This window comes from Prionailurus bengalensis, chromosome A2 (assembly GCF_016509475.1).
Source record: "Prionailurus bengalensis isolate Pbe53 chromosome A2, Fcat_Pben_1.1_paternal_pri, whole genome shotgun sequence".
NCBI classification, from domain to species: Eukaryota; Metazoa; Chordata; class Mammalia; order Carnivora; family Felidae; genus Prionailurus; species Prionailurus bengalensis.
In genome coordinates this window covers 69,574,826-69,598,528 of record NC_057348.1, presented here as the reverse complement: position 1 = coordinate 69,598,528, position 23,703 = coordinate 69,574,826, and the positions used below count along the sequence as shown (strand labels likewise).

General features: G+C 48.0%; 1 protein-coding gene across 1 annotated transcript in view; it reads right to left on the bottom strand.

The window, feature by feature from the left end:
• LOC122487681 overlaps positions 1 to 23,703 on the bottom strand; it is a 176,900-nt gene that overhangs the window by 52,818 nt on the left and 100,379 nt on the right. Inside the window, exons 9-12 of the mRNA XM_043588480.1 lie at positions 18,907 to 19,064; positions 18,247 to 18,306; positions 17,137 to 17,303; positions 16,691 to 16,866 (exon numbers count right to left, since the gene is read on the bottom strand). Coding sequence (XP_043444415.1) covers positions 16,691 to 16,866; positions 17,137 to 17,303; positions 18,247 to 18,306; positions 18,907 to 19,064 — 561 coding nt within the window. The remainder of the gene's footprint in view (positions 1 to 16,690; positions 16,867 to 17,136; positions 17,304 to 18,246; positions 18,307 to 18,906; positions 19,065 to 23,703) is intronic.

The following is a 23,703-nucleotide window of genomic DNA, read 5'->3' as shown; positions in this document are numbered from 1 at the left end:
AGAACACCCTCCTAAAGAATGAGTGGGTTAACCAGGCAATTAGAGAAGAAATTAAAAAATATATGGAAACAAATGAAGATGAAAATACAACAATCCAAACTCTATGGGATGCAGCGAAGGCAGTCCTGAGAGGAAAACACATTGCAATCCAGGCCTATCTCAAGAAACAAGGAAAATCCCAAATACAAACTCTAACAGCACACCTAAAGGAAACAGAAGCAGAACAGCAAAGGCACACCAAACCCAGCAGAAGAAGAGAAATAATAAAGATCAGAGCAGATATAAACAATAGGAAAAAAAAAACCACAACTGTAGAGCAGATCAATGAAACCAAGAGCTGTTTTTTTGTTTGTTTGTTTTTCTTCTTTTTGAAAAAAAAATAAACAAAATTGATAAACTTCCAGCCAGGCTTCTGGAAAAGAAAAGGGAGATGACCCAAATAAATAAAATAATGAATGAAAATGGAATTAATACAACCAATCCCTCATAAATACAAGCAATTTATCAGGGAAACCTATGAAACATTATATGGCAACAAACTGGACAACCTGGAAGAAACGGATAAATTCCTAAGCACCCACACACTTTCAAAACTCAAACAGGAAGAAACAGAAAACATGAACAGACCCATAACCAGCGAAGACATTTAATCAGTTAAAAAATATCTCCCAACAAATCAGAGTCCAGGACCAGATGGCTTCCCAGGGGAATTCAACCAGGCATTTTTTTTTTCATGTGACATTTATTGTCAAATTGGTTTCCATACGACACCCAGTGCTCATCCCAACAGGTACCGTCCTCAGTACCCATCACCCACCCTCCCCACCCTCCCACCCCCCATCAACCCTCAATTTCTTCCCAGTTTTGAAGAGTCTCTTATGGTTTGGCTCCTTCCCTTTCTGTTGTTTTCTTTCCCCTGCCCCATGGTCTTCTATTCAGTTTCTCAGGCATACACATTTTCAGTAAAATAGTTGACTGAGTCCAAGTCTGCATTAAAAAACTAAACTGAGATCAATTAGTATTTATCCCAGAAATGCAAAGATGTTTTTTTTTTAATTTATTTTTTAATATGAAATTTATTGTCAAATTGGTTTCCATACAACACCCAGTGCTCATCCCAACAGGTGCCCTCCTCAATACCCATCACCAGGCATGTAAAGCAGAGATAATATCTATCGTTCTCAAGCTGTTCCAGAAAATAGAAAGGGAAGGAAAACTTCCAGACCCATTCTATGAAGCCAGCATTACTTTGAACCCAAACCAGGCAGAGACCTAGCAAAAACAGAGAACTACACTCCAATATCCCTGATGAATAGGGATGCAGAAATTCTCAACAAGATACTAGCAAATCGAATTCAATACCATGGAAAAAGAATTATTCACCATGATCAAGTGGGATTCATTCCTGGGCTGCAGGGCTCGTTCGATGTTCCCAAGTCAATCAGTGTGATACATCATATTAACAAAAGAAAAGATAAGAACCATATGATCCTGTCAATCGATGCGGAAAAAGCATTTGATGAAATTCCGCATCCTTTCTTAATCAAAACCGTCAAGAAAGTTGGGATAGAAGGAACATACTTAAACATCACAAAAGTCATTTATGAAAAGCCCACAGCTAATATCATCCTCAATGGGGAAAACCTGAGAGCTTTCCACCTGAGATCAGGAACACGACAGGGATGTCCACTGTCACCAGTGTTGTTTAACATAGTGTTGGAAGTTCCAGCATCAGCAGTCAGACAACAAAAGGAAATCAAAGGCATCCAAATTGGCAAAGATGAAGTGAAGCTTTCGCTTTTTGCAGATGCCATGATATTATACATGGAAAACCCAAGAGACTCCACCAAAAGTCTGCTAGAACTGATACATGAATTCAGCAAAGTCGCAGGATACAAAATTAATGTACAGAAATCAGTTGCATTCTCATACACTAATAGTGAAGCCACAGAAAAACAAAGAAAGAAACCGATCTCATTCACAACTGCACCAAGCATCCTAAAATACCTAGGAATAAACCTAACGAAAGATGTAAAAGATCTGTATGCTGAAACTATAGACAGCTTATGAAGGAAATTGAAGAAGATACAAAGAAATGGAAAAATACTCTGTGCCCGTGGATTGGAAGAATTAATATTGTTAAAATGTCAATACTACCCAAAGCAATCGACACATTCAACGCAATCCCAATCAAAACGGCGCCAGCATTCCTCTCAAAGCTAGAACAAGCAATCGTAAAATGTGTATGGAACCACAAAAGACCCCGAATAGCCAAAGTAATGTTGAAAAGGAAAACCAAAGCAGGAGGCATCACAATCCCAGACTTTAGCCTCGACTACAAAGCTGGCATCCTCAAGACAGCATGGTATTGGCCCCAAAACAGACACATAGACCAATGGAATAGAATAGAAACCCCAGGGTGAGACCTACAAAAGTATGGCCAACTAATCTTTGACAAGGCAGGAAAGAATATCCAATGGAAAGAAGACAATCTCTTTAAGAAATGGGGCTAGGAGAACTGGACAGCAACATGCAGAAGAATGAAACTCGACCAACTAGACCACTTTCTTACACCATTCCCAAAACTAAACTCAAAATGGATGAAGGACCTGAATGTGAGACAGGAAACCATCAAAACCCTAGAGGCGAAAGCAGGAAAAAACCTCTCTGACCTCAACTGCAGCAGTTTCTTGCTGGACGCATCTCCAAAGGCAAGGGAATTCAAAGCAAAAATGAACTATTGGGACCTCATGAAGCTAAAAAGCTTCGGCACTGCCAAGGAAACAATCAACAAAACTAAAAGGCAACTGATGGAATGGGAAAAGATATTTGTAAATGACATATCGGATAAAGGGCTAGTATCCAAGATCTATGAAGAACTCACCAAATTCCACACCCCAAAAACAAAGAATCCAGTGAAGAAAGGGGCAGAAGACATGAATAGACACTTTTCTAAAGAAGACATCCAGATGGCCAACAGGCACATGGAAAGATGCTCAACGTCGCTCCCCATCAGGGAAATACAAATCAAAACCACACTCAGATACCACCTTACGCCGGTCAGAGTGGCTAAAATGAACAAATCGGGAGACGATAGATGCTGGCAAGGATGTGGAGAAAGGGAACCCTCTTGCACTGTTGGTGGGAATGCAAACTGGTGCAGCCGCTCTGGAAAACAGTGTGGAGGTTCCTCAAACAATTAAAGATGGATCTACCCTATGACCCACAATAACACTGCTAGGAATTTACCCAAGGGATACAGGAGTGCTGATGCCTAGGGGCACTTGTACCCCCATGTTTATAGCGGCACTTTCAACAATAGCCAAATTATGGAAAGAGCCCAAATGTCCATCAACTGACGAATGGATGGAGAAGTTGTAGCTTATATGTACAATGGAATACTACTTGGCAATGCGAAAGAAGGAAATCGGGCCTTTTGTAGCAACGTGGATGGAGCTGCAGAGTGTTCTGCTAAGTGAAAGAAGTCAGGCAGAGAAAGACAGATACCATATGTTTCCACTCCTATGTGGATCCTGAGAAATTCCACAGAAGACCTGGGGGGAGGAGAAGGGGGAAAACAAGTTACAGAGAGGGAAGGAGGCAAACCATCATTGAGACTCTTAAAAACTGAGAATAAACTGTGGGTTGATGGGGGGTGGGAGGGAGGGGAGGGTGGGTGATGAGCATTGAGGAGGGCACCTGATGGGATGAGCACTGGGTGTTGTGTGGAAACCAATTTGACAATACACTTCATACTAAAAAAAAAAAAAAAAAGAATTAAGAAAAAGAAACAAAAGCTGGACTTGGCTGCAGCTCATAGTCTCCAGGTAGAATTCCTGAGGCTTCCAGATTGTCATCCTCCTACAGGTCTCTCAAGGACTTTATTTAACGTTTTACCACTAGAGCTTGGCCCCGGTTAGTGTCACTTTCCCTGATAGCCATAAACACTTCCCCAGATAGATGCTAGCAATTACCTCTCAAGCCTATGGCCTACTGATACACATCGGAAGGGTTTCAAGACTGATGTTTTCATAGCCAGTAGTAAACAACCTTATCTTAGCAGCAGCTAGCTCCTCCTGGTCCTGAAAGTGCTACTTCTAAATTCCTTAGAGACTTGCATTACCCTTAGCCCCCACTAAGTAGAAAGTATGGAATCAGTCACTTCTCACAAACACAAGTGCAGCTCTTCCTACCCATGGGTTCTAGCTCCATCCTGTAATAGAAGCACGTTGTTGCACCGAAAATGGCTCAAAATTCTGTCTTGACTGTTTGCTCCCAGCCCACATCACACCAGCAATGCTACATATTAGCTCCTGGTGCATTGATCTGTTCCTTTGTTTGTTTACTTTGAATTTTGTTTATTTCTGCTCTGCTCTTCATTATTTCCTTCCTTCTAATGGTTTTGGGTTTTGTTGTTCTTTTTCTAGCTCCTTTAGATGTAAGGTTACATTGTTTATGAGGGAGTTTTTCTTGCTTTGTGAGGAAGTGTATTGCTATAAACTTCTATCTGAGAACACTTTTGTGGCATCCCAAAGATACTACCTATGTCAGATACTACATACTTAGATTCTTTGTTCTCGAAAGGTTTGAAAGCATTGCTTCTACTTGGATGATAGATGATCATAGTAAAGTGAGTCATGTGTTGCAGAGAAGTAGGAAAGCTTGTTTCAGGGCACCCATTTAGAGATGGAATTCCTGGCTGGGTGTGAGATTCAGTGGACTATACGCTGATGTGGTCAGGCATTTTGATGCATTCAATCTCAATGACTTCATGAAGCCATCTTATAAATTCAGTAGGGAAGACAGACGATCTTGTTTTAGAAATAAGACAGCTGAGGTGCAGACTGACTGGCACTATGGCTGATAAGTGGCAGTCAGCTTGAGAACCCAGCTATGTTCTGATTCGTCTTTCCTCAGTGGGATGAATCCACCCTTATCCCTTGATGCGGGTGTGTTTTCCTAGTGGACCCTAACACAAATGCCTTCCTTCTGCCTCTCCCCATACCATGCATCCATTTGCTCACGAAGTCACTTCTGAGAGCCTTTGTTGGTAGACATTCAGTTGGCGGAACCGGCTCTCAATCCTGGGTGGTTTCTAGCAGGGATCTTCCTTTCCACCCACGGCCCTATGGTACCTGATCTTCAGTCCTACCATGAAGCTCTTGGATTGGTGTGCAAGCTGACTTAGACACCTGGGATTCAGTTAACAAGCATTTAGTGAAGGAAAGACTCGATGATGAAAATTCCCAGAACTTCTTAGTCCTCATTCAGTGTTTTCAGCTGACTCATGAAATATGTCATTCTGTGTTCTTCCAATTATCCAGCTGTAAAAAGGAATAATACCCCATTCTAACGTAGGGAAGTATTATCTCTGTGTATTATGATATAATATTTCTTATACAAGAAAGCTGTTGTAAAAGTCCAGCTACCAAAAATAATGAAGAAGTTACCTGGATGTTTGCAAATGTCAAAAGCTTAAACTAGCTTCAAGTAGCGATAAATGAAACTATGTTTTAATGGCAGATAGCTCAGCTTCAAAAGTGTTTATCTCTTCTGCTTCAGGAAATGTGGCCACAAAATGTTCTGTTTGGTAAAGATTATTTTTATTTATTTTGAGAGGGGGGAGAGAGAAAGAGAGAGAGAGAGAGAGAGAGAGAGAGAGAGAGAGAGAGAGAGAATGAATGTGCAGAAGCAAGGGAGGGCAGAAAGAGAGAGAGAGAGAATCCCAAGCAGGCCCCACACTGTCAGCACGGAGCCCAACACGGGACTCCATTTCAGGAACTGTGAGATGATGCCGTGTGCTGAAATCAAGAGTCGGTTGCTTAACCGACTGAGCCACCCAGGTGCCCCCACAATAACATTTTCTGAAGAGAATGTTTTCTAAAGGAACAAATGGAGGTTGATACTTTTCAAACTAGGTTTTATTTGACTAGCTTAATGAAAAATGGTAAAAGGTGATTAGCAAATAACTGTGAACAAAAGTAATGACCAAGGAGGCCCCAGTGAGGTTACTGAAGATCTCAGCAAAAACACCAGAAATACCATTTTGAGATCAGAGGGAGAATGGGATGGAAATAGTGTCCTAACATCTGAGGGCATTGGGAGGGTGTGAAGAGGAGTGTGTTCTCCTCACAAGTTTCTTGTGAAGCTCTTCTAACTTCCCAGCTGTTTGCTGTGTCTGCTTCCTTCCGGCAAAAAAGTGATGTGTGCGTTCAGTGCCCTGATAGTCTTAGTCGATTTTTGTGGTCTGAGAAGAATAGATTTTTTACAAATTCTTTTTCACTTAACCTTATTTTTCTCAACGTGAAAGAATTTTACATGATTCCAAAGTCAAACTGTGAATAAAAAAGTATACACAGAGAAATGTGCCATCACTCTCTCTCCCATCTCCTAACGCAGCCCCCATGGGGTAAGCGTTCTCATTAGTTTTTACTATACCTTTCCTGTAATTCTTTTAGTAAGAAATGAACCAAATGTAGAATTTTCCTTTTCCGTAACAAGGAGCATAGTGGATGCACACTTTTGCCTATTGTCTTTTGAGTAACGCCGCATCTTAGAAACCATTTCATACTGTTTCCGAGAGACCTCGGGACAAGAGACGTCTTGTTGGCCACGTTGTGTACATTTCTCGTCGTGTATTTTACCAGCCTGCTGTGAGTATCTGTGTCATTGCCGAGATTTTGCTATTAGAAATAAGGCCATGATCAATAAACCTTTGCATATTATGTTTCATATTTGTAGAGAGATACTCCGTGGTTAAAGAGAAATACATTCATCGTTTTCCAGGCACTGCTAGATTTCCTTCCCAATCGTCATGTCTGATAGTGCCTGGGAGCTGTTCTGTACGTAACAGTTTGGTGCTTTTCGATACCCTGTCGTAGTTCTGAAGTTTCACACGTACCGCCATAGGTCCCATACACACATCTGTGCATGTCACAGGCCCCACCACACGGGCAGCTGAGTGTCGAGGGCAGAGAGAGCCTCCTTTCACAGAGTCTGTCAGGCTTAGAGAGAGAGCTGGGAGCAGGATCCTGATGTCTTGGTCTGGAGCTCTCTCTGCCACCCTGTAGTCATAGGGCAGTATGGGGAGAGCTGAGTGTCAAGTACTAAGAAAGTGTGCCTGTCTCCGATAGTGATGGAGAATAAAGAAGGAACATTTAACATGCCACCGGGAAGAACGCCCTGGTTGCTCAGCTTATAATGGAGGACTCTAGTGAAATAAATTGTAATTTAGGGCAGACACTTGAAATTTCTCTTTCTTGCCAAAATAAATTAATTTCTTCAGCTGTCTGAATTTCCTTTCTTAAACTGGACAGGAACTAACAGAGTCTAAATTAAACTCATTTTCCATTCATACAGCTGGGTCACTTTGGGCTGCCCGAGTGTGCTTCTGGGTGTCCTAAAGCACATTTAAACCACTCCCCCACCCCCGGTGTTTCACGCTGTTTTCATAACCCATCTGATTTAGCCAGTGTAACACATAATATTTGCTTTCGCCTCTCCACTCTAGAGTCAGGGTCTATTTCTGAAACGTCTTGAGAGTTATTCGGGAAGACTGTTGTGGGAAGGCATCGCCATACACCTGCTAGCACTGGGCAAGGCAGAGGGCAGATGGCGGGGGGTCAGGCTGGGGAGTTGGGTGAGACAGACCCTGCCTTGCCCAAAGAAAGCTTTGTTTTCGTGACGCCTTTCCCTGTGTTCCCACTGGTAGCTTTGCACTACTATTTGGGAGGTATTGTTTATACATAGGGTCCAATGAACTGGATCATGAATGTAGGGAGTTGTGAATTAAAAAAAAAATGGTACAACAAGCCGAAGAATTTTAGAAATATCTTGTTTAGGTCCAGGACAGTGTTTCTGCTTGGAGCTCTCACTGAGCACTTGGTGCCGTCGGCTTGCTCTCACTTGTTGGAGGCGTGTGAGGCAGTCTGTGCAACAGGGCAGCATTTGCACCTGCTGAGCCCCCCATAACGTCAAGTGTGACACTTCCTTGGAAAGCACTCGGGAAGCTCTTAGTGTCTTTCCTCATCACCCTCCCTGTTTCTCATCCCTGGGAATGAGGGCAGGGGGCAGTACTGATGCTGGCAAGTGAATCCTGCTTTACACAGTCTGCCAGATGTGGTTCCCCATGGGAGGAGCCATGATTTGAATATGCCTTTTGGAATATTCTGAACTAGAAAGATCTGGAAAGGTCAAAACTGTGGAAAATACCTTTCAAACACGAAAGTTGGGGAGAAATTGAAATATTTATAATATTTTAGGTCTAGCATATTTTAGATTTTGGAGTATCGTAATATGTGAATTTTAAATTTTGTTAACTTTATTTATTTATTTTGAGAGAGACAGTGAAGGGGGGGGCAGAGAGAGAGAGAGGGAGAGACAGACTCTCAAGTAGGCTCTGTGCTGATGTGGGGCTTGAAACCGCAAAACCGTGAGATGATAACCTGAGCCAAAACCAGAAGTTGGGCACTTAACCAACTGAGCCACCCAGGTGTCCCCATAGTGTGTGAATTTTTAAAAACAGATTGTCTTTAGTTTACTTCTGAATGAAATGGTCATGCCTGTGTATGTAGGGAAGTAGAAAGCTAGAAGAATTACAGGCAAAGATTTGTTTTCCTATGTTTCTTCTTCCCTTTTAAGAAATATAAAGAAATAAAAAGTCATCGTAGAGGGTGAATCTCCCTCTGATTGATGGTCTCCACCAACCCTCTTTTCCCTGCTTTCCTCTGCTTTCCCTTGGATCCTGGGCCCAAGCAGGTGTGCCCAGGGCAGGTTCAGATCCGCGCATGCGCATGGCCAGGGGCGGAGCCCGGTGAGGGACACAGCTCAGGCTGCAGGGGTGCTGTGAGTCCTGGCTCCCAGCCCGCCTGCCGCCCCAAGCCCCCAAGAGTCTGGGCCAGCCAGGGGCTGACGCCCACCCCACCCCCCGACCGGGCACATGCTGCTGCCTGGCGCCTGTGACCCGGCAGCCATGGCATTGGCGGTAAGGGGTAGCGGTAGTGCTCGCGGGAACGCTCGCGGGGCCCTCGTGGAGAAGACAGGGACCCATGAGCCTCCAGCCTCAGAGGGTGGCAGCCCTACTGCTCCTGCTGCTCCTGGAGCCAGAGGCCAGGGCTCCGGACGCGCTTCCCGGGCGCCTCGGTCTTTGGCTGCGCTGGTGGGGTGCCAGCACAGGAAGGGGCAGAACGCCATGCGATGCGCGCCCCCCCCCCACGGGGCCCCCGAAAGACCATCTGGGAGAAGCCTAAAGGTGGAGCAGCTGAGACCCACAGCCTCCCTCCAGGACCTGCCTCAGTCACGGTGCTGCCAAGGTAGGGATCCTAGTGACAAGGTCCCACGTGGCCTTCCCCCCTGCCCCTCTCTGTCTTCCCTTTCCATGACCACCCCTGCCTCCCTCTGCTCCGGGCTTCTTCTTGGGCTCCTTTGCGGCTGCGGTCTGGAGGACCCAGAGTGAGATTTTTGGGTTGGACCCGGGTCCCCTGGAGGAGGAGGGCCCCAGATGGAGTAGGGGGTTAGGCTCCGGCGGAGGGGAGTGGCTCAGGTCGAGAGGGAGGGCACCCTGAGTGCCCATGGAAGTCTGACTGTGTTGGTGGTTGGAGGGTGGAGGTGGGAACGAAGGAAGGAAGGAAGGAAAGCGTGGACCTGCGGTTGTGGGAAAGTGTCAAGGCAGGGCCAGGGAAGTCGCAGCCATGAGCAGGAGGAATCATTCCTGCCTGTGAAAATGAAGTACAAGGGACCTGAGATTCCAGAGAAACATTCCAGGCAGAGTCAGAGAGCACTCCAGCCTGAGTTGCTAGAGGCCAGCCAGGGAACTTGTTGAAGTAATTGAGAGTGGAAGCAGCAGGTGAACACAGGCCTCCTGCCTCCCGCCCTCCACACCAGCTACCCTGCCCCGACCCACCCCGCCCCGCCTCTGCTGGCAAAGTAGCATCCGCTTAAGTGGGGAGGGGGGGGAGATCCCACCACGCTTTTGGCTAAAAGGGGTCCTGTATCATGGGAGTCAATGGGACTGTGGGGTGTGGAGTGTGAAGTAGGGGTAGTGTAACTCCCTGTTGAGCTCTTCATTTCTGAAGTCAATTTGCATTCAATCAATGAACTCTGAGCACATGGGCCAGGAATAAGTGGCGCTTCGTTCTTTGAGAGGGTGGTCCAGACTCTTTCCTACTTGGAGCTGTGTGCTGAAGAGAACTGGGTGTTGTGGATGGAGTCCAAAGTCATCTCTTTGGGACATGTTGGGTGGGAACGTCTTCTTCGCACGCTGGCGAGGAAGGTGGATGGAAAAGCTCCTTGTCCGAGGCAGACTTGTGGGTTTTGTTCTTCCTATCCGTGGGGCCTGGTGCTTCCCGTTTCCGTGGAGCGCCTCCTGTCTTGCATTCGTTCCGTGTTTCCAGAGTTTCAGTCCTTGGCAATCACATCTCCTCCGCGACTCCCCAGGCAGCACGAGGGAGAAGTGACTCGGAGCCCGCCGGGTCCCTAGAAACCCGTGCGTGTGTACTGGAGCAGGCAGTGCTCCTCTCTCAGCCTCCTTTGGAAATGAGGTCTTGGGCAAACGGTCTTTCACTGCATGGGTTGTACCTCTCCCCGGTTGTTGGGGGGAGTGTGTGTGCGTGAGTGTGGTGCTGTGGCCCGTGTGGAGTCCGGACCGCGTCAGGGACCCAGTTCTTTGCAAGGAATGCGTTTTGTTGCATGGGAAGATCTCATTTCACTAGAGAGTTCCAATCCTGTCTCAAAGGCTGAACACATCCTGAAGGCAGCACCTTGACCTCACTGAAAGCAAAGGCCTAAGAGCAGAGGCTTTCCCACACTTCCATCTCGAGCTGACTGGTGCTTTATGTTTTCAGGAAGATGGTGTGGTGTCGGCCATTTGGAGCAGCTCAGGCTCCTAAGCATGTCCCCGTGGGGTGAGTTGTCTCTCTCAGCAATTCAGAAGATTATGATTATCTTGAAGATCATTATTTTCTTGATTACCATGATTACTATATTCTGCATATTGCATGGCATGGAATTTGATAAGGAGCTCGATACCCTGAACCTTTTCGTCACCAAAGCTCACTACAACAAGGAGTAAAACAATCACTGTTGTGCGATGGACAATGCACCTTACCTTTATTATACTATTTTAGTGGTATATACATACGTTTAGAGCAATGAAATTGTTCACTTAGATCTAAGGAGTTTTTTGTGACATCATGGTACTTCAAGAAACCATGAAAATAATGGAAAATCTAAGTTACTTAGTAATCTAAGCACTGTGTTCTTTTGGACACGAAATCCTAAGTAAAGAACTCATCATGCAAAAACTGTCAAGTCCTGATAATTCCTTATTATTCCAGTAGGTCTAGTGAATGGAATGGACTGAACTAAGGTCTCTGAAAATAGGAAACTAGAATTTGAGATATTGAGTCACCTTTACTCTGTCTTTCCCTGTTGACATGGTCTTATTTTATTCGGTGATGTCTTTTGACCTTTACCCTTTTCCCTCCTTTCTGCCCCCCCACCTTTGCAATCATCTTTATGTATTGATGGGCTTGTTTCATTCTGGTTTGAGGATTTTTGTTTTTTGTTTTCTTAGTTTTTGTTTCAGATTTCCCATATATGTGCGAGCATTTATATGTGTTTTTCTCTATGTGAATCTTTCACTGGGCATAATGCCCTCCAGGCTATTATAAACACTGTGGCATGATAACAGGTGTGAAGTCATTTTTGGGAGTTAGTGATTTCATGTGTTCTGAGTAGTACCTAGGGGGTAATTGAGGGAAGTGCTGGATGATATGGATGTTCTCCTCTGAATTGTGTGAGGAAACTTTACTTTGTTTACAACTGTCTCTGCACCAAGTTCCAATGTCACCAACAGGGCACAATGATTTGCTTTCTTCCACATTGTACCCGATGCTTGTGCTTTGTTGCCTTTTTGATAAGACCGTTCAGATAGGTTTCAGGTGATATCTCTTTGGCTTTGGACTTTCATTTCCCTAATGTGGAGTGACATGGAACTTCTGTTCATGTATGTGGTGGCCATCTGTATGTCTTCGTTGGAAGAATGCCTCTTCGGGACTCTGCCAGGTCCGTCATTGCTCTTTGCTTTTGCATTGTTGCGTTGTAGGAGATCTTGATACCTTTTGTGTTTTAACCCTTGACCATGTATGTAGTTTGCAAGTATTTTCTCCCATTCACTATGTTGCCTTCCCATTCTGTGAAAGATATTGTTGCTGTGCAGAACTTGTTTTTTTAGTTTCATGTAGTCCCACTTGTTTAGTTTTCCTTTGTAGCTTTGTCTTCTGGTGTCAAATCCCAAAACTCAAGTCAAGACTGAGATCCAAACATTGTCGTGGGTTTGGCATTTGGCTTTGTCCAGCAAAGCCAAGGACAGCAGAAAGGATTGCTTCAGACTCTACGCAAGTCAAGAGAGGTGAGAGGGAGTTAAGGGACGTCTCCGCAAGCTGCTCTCAGGCTCCTGTAGTCATTAAGCCTACAAACGATGTACAACACGTCGGCGGGCCACATGCTAGAAAGAACGTATTGAAGATATTCTGCAAACCATATCTAGACAGGATAAAATATTCCATGCGACAACACGATCCAAGAACTTGGTGAGCCCATGCAGAACCCAACCCCTAGATACACACACACTAGATCAGCCAAGTCTCGCCTGCCCCCCAGATACACACCAACTAGGTAAGTGAGCTGCTGCTGGCTCTTTGCAGGAAGGCCAGAGAGCAGTGATCTGCTCTGCAAAGCGTTCCCTAGAACCTCCCAACTCAGGACATCGTTGTGCGATTTCCCACACCTGCTGCCCAAGGTCTTATCCAGGACTTTCTGGTTTCAGGTCTCAAGTCTGTAATACATTTTAACTTCGTTTTTGTGTGTGGGGTAAATAGGTGTCAGGTTGTTTTTCCATGCCTGTTGTTTTTCTGTGCCCAGTGATTCTGACACCACCTGTTGGGGAGACTGCCTTTGCCTCAGGTTATACTCTTGGTTCTTTGGTTGTGAATTAATTGGTTCCATATGTGTGGGTTTCTTCCTGGGCCTTCAGTTCTGGTCCAGTATCCTGTGTGTCTGCTTTTACCCCAATAGTGTACGGCTTGGGTTATTGTAGCTTTGATATCTAGTTTTAAATCAGAAAGCATGGTGCTTCCAGCTGTTTTCTTCCTTCTCACAATGACTTTGGTATTCAGAGCCTTTTGTGCTTCTGTCCACCTTGAAGGATGGTTCTATTTTTGGGAACGTGCTTAAGCTTTGATAGGGATTGCACCTAGGGAATATGTAGATGGCTTTAAGTAGTGTGGACATTTTGATAATCTTAATTCTTGGGATCCACTAGCATAGAATGTCTTTCTGCTTATTTCTGTCTTTTCAAATTCTTTCTCCACTGATTTCTTCTTTTCAGGAAAAAGGTCTTTCTCCTTCATGGTTAAAGTCATTGTTTCTTTTTTAAGTTTTCTATCTTTTCCTTGACAGAGAGAGATACATGGAAACACACACATACACACACACACACACACAAACAGAGAGAGAGAGACAGAGAAAGAGAGAGATTCAGAGAGAGCACACATGAGTGGGGAAGAACTGGGAGAAAGGAGACACAGAATCTAAAGTAGGCTCCAGACTGTGAGTTGTCAGCACAGAGCCCCACACAGGGCTCAAAACAACACCATGAGATCACGACCTTAGCCAAAGCCAGATGCTTCACTGACTGTGCCACCCCGGTGTTTGTAGGCTGAATTTACTCTTAAGTTTTTTCTTCTCTTGCAGTGATTTTAAATTATTTTCTTAATTTCCCTCTCCGATACTTTATTATTCATGTACAGAATTGAAGGATGTTCTGTACAACGACATAGATATCTTAACATGACTGAATTCATTTATTAGGTCTACCAGTAAGGTTGTGGAGTTTCTGCGGTCTCTCTAGAGCATATCATGCACTCCCAATAAGTGAAAAAGTACCTGGGAACATAGGATAGTGCGATCGAATTTAGATGAGAGTAAGAAGATATATGGAGTGAGAGTATGCAAGTTTTCTGAAATGTTTTGTGGTTGATACAATCCAACAAGTCCATAAACAAGGTTTGTTTGGATATATGTTTCCTTTCCACCAACAAGTCCATAAACAAGGTTTGTTTGTATATGTATTTTCTTTAAACCAGAACCAGAGAGCTGTGACATTGACATATGCTTCCCAACACATTCCCACAATGCGCCCTGTGCATTTGGGAGGTAGCCCCTTCTCTCTTTTCTGTCCTGGAACCCAGTGCCTGACTCCACCACTCAGTGAATTCATCTCAGAATACTGCAGTTGGGAAGAGACCTATGTTTTTCATAGACTTCCTGAAAGGCACCTAAAAACATTGGATTTTACATGGTTGTGTCTGATCTGTCTGGAATCCTCTGAGGATGTGTCAGTTGGAATGGCACTTTCTTTGCCGTGAGATCAGGGAGCCCTGCAGTATTCCTGTGTGCCCTGTGGTCGGTCACCAGTGGGTGCTGTGTGGCTGCTCATGACAGGGACACTGCTCCCCAGAGATGGGGCTGGCAGGTGCCGGGCGTCACTGCTGGAGGAGCCTGAAGGGTGGAGGGGCTTGACTCGCTACCAGAAGCCTGACTGAGTCTCCATCCTGCAGTCTCCTTGAGCTCCTGATGTGCTGTGTAAAGGACTCTCTGGCTTGTCGAGGTCCAGGTGGTTCTTGCTGTTGCCACTCAGTCGTCAGGATGAACACCTTCAGGTCCTGGTCTTTAACTCATTGACCTGACCTGCACTTAAGGTGCTTTCCTGAGAGTAAGCGACCCAGCCTGGGAGGAGAGCCAGCAAGCAGACAGCAGTGGACCAGCCTGTATCCTCCACTGGCCTGAAAGCAGGGCCTGGCTGCTCTACTGAGAAGCAGAGCTATGGAACAGGAGGTGCACAGGCAGTTGGAGTTTGTCATGGTAATGGGCCTGGATGGGTGTGTTCCAGGGCATGGGGCAGGGATGCTGTGCAGGAGGTCAGAATGAGGGAATGTGGTTTCTTTCCTGCCCCATGGGTCACTCCTAGGTACCCTGATGGCCTCAGTGCTGGCTTGTCCTCCAGATTCTTCAGGAATCCACTCAGTCCCAGGGGTCCCTGCTTTCCACATAAGACCCCAACGGAATCAAGAGTTTATAGATATCGGAACCTGGAGGCAGCGCCCGAAAAATGCATATAAATTTTTTCCCCAAAGTTGTGCTAGGTGTACACGCCTACAGAGAGGGAGAGTTTCGGTACACATGTACCTTTCTGTACAATGATGAGAGTCAAAATATTGGAATCGGCCCAGTCATTCAGTTTCTGGAGACGCAGAGTAAAGGATGATGTGTGGCCCCTGAGAATGCAGAAGGGGATAGGACTGTGCCTGTCCACCGTGGGGACATCCCATAGTACAAGACCATAGTCCTGGAGGGATGCCCAACCTGTCACACGACTCATGAACACAAACACAGACACCTGGGGCCCTCAAAGCCAAAGGACTGTGAAGATGACACCGTGTCTTCTGGGCCAATATTTCTTGAAAGAATATACATTTTTTTCTGCGTATGTACTTGTTGTTTCCTATTTATTTATTTATTTATTTATTTATATGGAGAGAGCGAGAAGAAGAATCCTGACCAGGGCTTCAAGCTGTCATTGTAGAGCCTGACTTGGGACTTGATCTCAAGTACCTTGAGATCATGACCCGAGCCAAATTCGACTCGGAAACTTGCCCATTGAGCCACCTTGGTGCCTGTCCTCATTATTAAATCTTCATTTTACTGAATACATGTCACCTGTAGGAAACCCTTCAGAACTTTATACTTTAGTGCCTAATAGATTAGCATAAATGGAATATTGACGGTTTCATTTGGGTGTTTTTATAATATGCACGTTAGACCAATATCACCATGGCCAGTCGAGGAACATGAAAGATTTTCAAGGTATTCGCTCTGGTCCAGACATTTCTCTTCTGGCTTCTGCTCTTGTGTCAAACCTCAGAGGGTCCTCATGCCAGATAATGAAGATATTTCAAGTGGGGGCTTCACCTAATCTTTGTTCTTTGAGGACTATTCCTCTAGTGGATTCCTTGAGTGGAATATTCCACTACAATATTAGTGCCATTGAATATTTAAGCAATTATTAATCAGTCTCCTGTCATGTAGCCAGACACAACAGGCCATGTTGTGTGTTTGCACACACATGGAAATCCCAGAGGAGCTAAAGCAGCAGAAACCGAGATCGCTGGTTGCAGAGACTGGGGTGAGGGAATGAGCCGTGGGTGATTAGTAGTCCACGTGTCTCTGTGATGGAAATGTTCTAGGAGTACATAGTGGTCACGGGTGTAAACTCCTGCGAATGTACGTACTGACACTTGAATTGTAATTTCAAAGGATCAGAGTAAATTGTTTGGAACTTAGTTTATCTTTTATTTATAAAACACAAATATATAAGGACAGTAAATACCGCTATAACAACTACAGAAATGACAAAGAACACAATGACAAGGTCAGGGAATTCATCCTGTGGGGCTGCAGCCGACATGAGCCGCTGTTGGGGAGCTGAGGCTGGTTGCTCAGCTGCAGCAGGTGGTTGCTCCAGCCGTTCCGTGACCCCGCCGGCTGGGGCTGGGGGCTGCTCATGCTCTGGGGCCACCAAAGGGGCAGGTGGCTCTTCCAGCTCCTGACTGTCAGCCAGAGCTGGGAGTACCTCCTGCCCTGGTGGGGACGCTGCAGTGAGGGTCTCCGATTCTCGTACCCGCTGAGCTCCAGGAGAACTGGTGGCTTCAGGCAGCCTGGGCCGCGAGGCTGCAGTGGGCACCGCAGAGATAGCGGGGGCTCGCTCCCGAGGCACGTCTGGACGGGGCTCTAGAGCTGCTGCCAAAGCTTCAAGAATAGAAAGTGTCATCACCGTGAGTGCCATTCCATGGCAGGAAACCTCTCCCGCAGACATTGTCATCTGAGTCAAAGAACCCACCAGGAGGAAATCTCCCAGACGGCAGGCTAATGGAACAGTGATCTGAGCCTAGTCCCTACGCCTGGCCCACCTACAGTCTCAGGAAACGTGTTCTCTGTGGCATACCCCGTCCCGGCCACACGCCCACATCTCCCACCCAGAGTCCTCCTCGCCCAGAGGCTCTGGCTCATTGGGCTCACGGTGTTTCCGCCATGAGTAGAGAAGGCGGGCGCGGCGCTGCAGCTCGGAGCCCGGCATGTGGGCCCTTACATACGCCCGCAGCAGCTTCAAGCTGGTGAAGTCTGGAGGCCGGAAAAATTCCTCGGGGTAGTGATCCAGCCAGGTGCCCAGGATGGAGGAGATGGCCCTGGGGATACAAAAGTAGCCAGAACAATCACCATGGGGTGTTCCTCCCGCTGATGTCTCAGGACAGGCCTGTGGGACCTGGCCTCTATGCCTCCTGCTCCTGGACGCCCAGAGGGTGCTTCTGTACGTTGTCCACCTGTGATTTGGCAGTCCCGCCGACGAGAGACCTGGTCACTGAAGAGGGACCGTCAAGATTCTGTTTGACGGGAACCCCTTAACCAATGATGTGGTGGTCTCTGTCCTTCTTGGGGAAGCCAGCCAGACTCCTCGCTGTGTCCCGCTGCCTACCTCCCACTGGAATTCAAGTCCGTGCGTGAGTGGAGGGGTGGTGTCGGGGTGAGTCAGTGCCTTCACTGCATACCCTAGCGCTCCACGAAAATCTGCGCAAATACGGGACAAGAGGACTCTGTCTCTTACCTGGGCTTGCTGGGACCCTCCTGGTGCCTTCAACGTGACGACCTGTGCCTCTGTGCTGCCTCATGCACTCAGTGCACATGTGGGTGTCGTCCCACTGACACCGTTCTCCCATCGTGTGGGTGATATGTGCTCCTTGAGCCCTCACTGTGTCTCCTGTACCCTTGCTAAGCACGCACCGTGGATGTTCCCCAAGGTGGTGAGCGTGATGCTCCCCCAAACCGTTATGCTGGGTCCCCTGATGGGGGTCTAGGCAAGGCTGTGAGTGGGAAGGGATGGGGTTGGACTCTCTAAGGGGCTGACGTGGTCCTCTGGCGCCCTCTGCTGCCTCCTTGTGCCCACAGCCCTACCTCTACCAGACAGGACAGAACCCCTTTCCTTGCTTCCAGGGAGAAAGCCCTCAGATCTTTGCCCTCTCACAGGACTCTCAGACGTGTGGGATGCTGGGTCCTGCAGCCCCTCCCACGCACAGTCTCAGCACTGCCCTCTTGGAGAAGGAAGGCCCTCCAGCCTGAGCTCAGCCTACTCACAGTTTCTCCTGCTCCCGGGGTCCGCCATCCTCCTCAGCCTCTGAATGGAAGCATCCGTATCTGGAGGAGGCCAGAAGGACATCATATGAGCTGTCCTGTGGATGCTACGTCTTGTCCTACCCAGAGTCCCTGGCTGCTGACTAGAATGGAGCTCTGGAGGGGAGGGTACTGTCCGCTCTGCGCATTGGATCCCAGTCAGCTCCTACAGAAGTGCCTGCACCTAGTGGGGCTTCCTGCGTGTTTGAAGAATGATAGGGCCCCAGTCAGCTCCATCACACATATTGGTGTGGGTCTGGGCGTGCTGCTCATCCTGGGCATCCTTGACTGGTTTGAGCCAGGACTCAGACACACAGATAGAGCCTCCAATCTCCTTTTCCAATGGGAAAACAGCCCAAGTCAACACCTGGCGACAGTGAGGGATGAGGCAGAAAGTTGATCATGGGCAAGAGGACAAAGATGACCCAGCAGAGACGCAGCCCTGCCAGCAGAGCTTTCCACAGGCCAGGGTGACTTTCCCTGCTGTGCCCCCACTGAGGACCTGGAGTGTTTCCACCCGGATCAGAGGAACCATGTGAGACGCCAGGACGTGTGGTGACTTTCCTGAGACTCCGAGCTTTCAGGGGCTGAATCGCCCTGGGCTGTGAAGGGCAGGGTGCTCACCTCATAAACAGTATTTCCAGGACCTGCTGGGTGGTAGCAAAATCTCTGTATGTTCTCAAGAATGTGAAGAGGTAGGAGGGGTCTCTACCCAGGAAAGCAGGTACCAGGTGCTCCACTCGCTGTTCCAGTAGCATCCAGCCTCCTTCGATGGTCCCTTCCTCACGGTTCTCATTGTCGGGCATGGGTGAGATGTTCATACCCTGAGGTAGAACACAGGAGGGACACAGAGTCAGACACAGCACCATGGACATCAGGAGGCTTGGGGTCCAGAATGCAGACCAAACCCCCAAGCCGTCAGTGACTTGTGGCAAGAGTGAGACCTGGGTGCCCAGACTCTGAAGAAGGATGTTGGCAATCACACGAGAATTTGAGTTGGGAAATGGCTGAACACGTTAGGATCTCCGATCTGACATCCCCACAGGCGAGGGAATTAAAAGCAAGAATGACCTATTGGGACCTCATGAAGATAAAAAGCTTCTGCACAGCAAAGGAAACAACCAACAAAACTCAAAGGCAACCAATGGATTGGGAAAAGATATTTGCAAATGACCTATCGGACAAAGGGCTAGTATCCAAAATGTATAAAGAGCTCACCAAACTCCACACCTGAGAAACAAAGAATCCACTGAAGAAGTGGGCAGAGAACATGAGTAGATACTTCTCTAAGGAAGACATCCGGATGGCCAACAGGCACATGAAAAGATGCTCAACGTCGCTCCCCATCAGGGAAATACAAATCAAAACCACACTCAGCTATCACGTCACGCCAGTTAGAGTGGCCAAAATGACCAAATCAGGAGACTATAGATGCTGGAGAGGATGTGGACTAACAGGAACCCTCTTGCACTGTTGGTGGGAATGCAAACTGGTGCAGCCGCTCTGGAAAACAGTGTGGAGGTTCCAAACAATTAAAAATAGACCTTCCCTATGACCCAGCAGTAGCACTGCTAGGAATTTACCCAAGGGATACAGGAGTGCTGATGCAGAGGGGCACTTGTACCCCAATGTTTATAGCAGCACTCTCCACAATAGCCAAATTATGGAAAGAGCCTAAATGTCCATCAACTGATAAGTGGATAAAGAAATTGTGGCTTATATACACAATGGAGTACTCCGTGGCAATGAGAAAGAATGAAATATGGCCCTTTGTAGCAACGTGGATGGAACTGGAGAGTGTTCTGCTAAGTGAAATACGCCATACAAGGAAAGACAGATACCATATGTGTCCACTCTTTTGTGGATCCTGAGAAACTTAACAGGAACACATGGAGGAGGGGAAGAGAAAACAACAGCTTAGAGTGGGAGAGAGCCAAAGCATAAGAGACTCCTAAAAACTGAGAACAAACTGAGAGCTGATGGGGGTGGGAGGGAGGGGAGCGTGGGTGATGGGTACTGAGGAGGGCATGTGTTGGGATGAGCACTGGGTGTTGTATGGAAACCAATTTGGCAATAAATTTCCTATATATTTTTTTAAAAAACCACCAAGGAAAAAGAATCTCAGGTCAGATTGTTAGATGAGTATGCACGGCACCTCCCCACATGAACAGCAGTGTCCCTGTGATTTCTAACAGCACAGTCCATTCTGGGGATCTGAAGAGAGGGACAGTACCTGGCAGAGGTTGGATCAGGATAATAGGACATGTAGGATGTTCAGTGCAGCACTGTGACATGGCAAGAGAAGGGAATCCTGTCACAGTCCCACATTTGTGAAGGGTTGAATGGGTGAGGTGAGTGGTCACATTTCCAGAATGTTGTCTAGGTGGTAAGGCCCTTGCTCCTGATCTGGAGGGGCCCCAGGGGCGTGTTGCTTGGCCACCAAAGTGCAGAGCATTAGACATAATGCAATGAGCCCCATGTCCTTTGGGTAAAAATCTCCCTGCTCCTCACGAACGTGTGTCAGACGTGGAGAAGGTGTGGAAGGATGGTCGGGCGACCCGGGACCCCTAGGAACGTTCGTCGGGGAAACGTGTACAACAATGCCAATATTCTAGACAGAATGGGACGTGAAATGGTCTCACGCCTCTTTTCTGATCTTCCTCCAAATAAGTGGAGAGTGACCTTGCGTCTGGCCGTGGCAGGGGCTGGGCCCTGCTGGCATGTTTGGGGAGCAGATGGGGTTCCAGGTTCATCTGGGACCAGGAGTCTCCGAGAGCTACCAGGGGAGCAGCAGTGTGTTTTCTGGGCCCTGGGATTCTTTGCATTGGCTCTGGGCCCTTGGTGTTGGGTTTCCCTGGTACCTGCACTCACCCTGAGCCAGCGGGGCTTCGTCCTGATGGCATGGGGCTTCCTTCTTTCCTTCAGGGAAGTAGAGCAGGGGCTCTCATTCAGCTTGTCCTCCATCTGTGGCATGTGGCTCTGTAAAGACAGTGCCCAGCAGGCAGGCAGGAGTCCTCAAAGCCGTGTCTGCTTGCTTTCACTTGTCCTCAGACCCATAAGAATTCATTCCAGATATGACACCACAGTGTGCACTCACCTCCCCCACGGAGGAGAAGCAAGGTGGCGTGAGGGCCTTGGATTCAACCCTGTTACAGGTTAGAGGCACCTCAGAGATCCCTTTTCCCTCCTTCCAGCATGACATGTGCATGGCCATGATGGGTCCACCAGGTGGTCCACTGCCATCGAACCTGCTCCGGTCCCGGGGAGGACCGGCCCCCATGTCCCCCTTTCCCCGAAACTGAACATGAGGGGATGGGGGTGCCCAGGGAAGGTTAAGAGCTATGAGCTGACCTGACCTGGCCTCCTCCAGGCTGCTCTGTGTTACCTTATGTGACCTCCTGGAAAACATCCTGAGGCATCGCCAGCGTGGGTTAAGGAAACCTCTCCAACATCTGAGTAATCCTGCGCACTGGGGTTTCTGGCATCCAGAGCCCCGGTACCTGGGAAAACAACAAGAGAACATCCTAAAGTCTCTGTGTCTGTAGGCAAGTGAGCCTGGTATGGGACCTTCCTAGAACATGGGTGCCAGGTTACAGGAGTTCCAAGCTTTCCTGGGGCCTATTGTGAGCAAAGTGATGTCACGGCCTAGGATCCGCCTCCTGAGTCCCCCTCTGGGATAACACCTTTGCAAATAGTCCTCTCTTTGCTGACTGCTCACCCCCATTCTCCATGAAATGTCCCATCGGTACACAGTTCCACCAATGCACCCCTCTCCACAGTCCCCTGAGAAGCTCTGGGGGCAGCCAGGGTCCCAGCTGTGAGACCTATCTGGGTTGAGACAGAACTCTTCTTTCTTACCTCTTTCGGGTCCCAGATTCGCGACTGTGCTTCTCAGGGATGGTCCGTGTCTTTTCCGCCCAATGGAGATCATTCTAGCATGTCCTCAGGATGTCCTCAGGATGTCCTCAGGCATATGTGGGATGATACCTGTGAAATTGGAGCAGTGGTGTCACCTGTTGGAAGTTTATCCAACCACATTGACTTCAACGTCTCACCTCCTCTGATTCTGCTGCTCCTCTGATCCCAGCCCACAGTCCTTCCAGGTGTGCGTACGTGCGTGAGTGTGAGTGTGTGTATGTGTGTTTACCAGTGCTCGTTTTCTGGGGTCCCAGAAGGTCACATCCCCACCTAGGGAAGGATGGCCAAACATTTCCTAGGAGCTTAGGTTCTCTACTTTCTAAAGCAATCCCTACAGGAGGGATTGGAGTTGGGGCCTAGTAGGACAGAACTCTCTTTTACGTAGACTTTGTCAGTAGTGTGCCACGAGCCATTCCCTGCCTTTCCACTGGGTACATACAATGGGGACAGGGTGGCACTCAGTGGGTTGCCCTGGCCTGGGGGTCCTCCTCAGGGAAGAACGTGCTGGGATGTCTTCTGTGACGCTCCTCTTCAGCCTCACCCCCACGCCACCTCCATGTCTGCACCCAGTGACAGTAACACACCCTTTTCCAGACCCCCTTCGAAATCCTGGGTCAAATCCAGGACCCCATTTTGAGGACATGAAGTTGGGGTCATGCCTGGTTCTGACTCTCTACCCGTCTGTGTTTCTGGGCAAGGCACTGACCCTGGCAGGGTCTTCACTTTCTCCTCCCCTCAGTGGCTCCCTGGGATCCCCACATCCTGTCAACACATCCTTGTGGGATTTCCTTCCTGGAGTGAGGTATGGACGTAGTGTTTGATTTCTGTTGCAAAGAAGATGGCACCGTGGCCCCAGACCAAACACGTTTAGGTGATAAAATGTGCATGACACGGCCACGTGCTCACTGTCACTCTCTGTGTTGTCTCTCAGCTCCTCACAGTGGGGACCAACCCCCGTGTTGAGTCGTGACATGGACAGGTACACACAGCCTAGCCCTGAGAGACAACAACAGACAAGGAAGAACTAAGGCACTCGATGTGGACTGAATCCTGCCACCACCCTGAAGTGGGTTCAGGGGTTGAGTGAAGCAGGTTCTGTCTGAGTGATGACAGCAGCCCCAACCTCCTGAGAGGCTCTGGCAGGAGCCCTCCGCTGAGCCCTGCTGAATTCCTGGTCCCCTGGGCCTGTGAGGTGGGAAGTTTATGGGGAAGCCACTAAGGGTGGGGGAATATTGTCCCACGGCACTAGAGCAGAGTAGTCACAACGTCCTCCTGCCCCAGGCCCTGGCCCTCCTCACCCTCCCTCTCTGCTGTCCTCCGCAGCTCTTTCCGGTCTCCCTGGTCTCCTTTCACACGTCCCCTCTGAAACAACGACCCCTGCCTCCGAGTGTCTGCCCCACTGTGCCTTCTGCCGGGATACATTCCCTCGGACTTGAGCAGGGCTGACTCGTCTTGCACTGCGGCAAGAAATATTAACGTTTCCTCAGCACAGCCTTGTCAGAC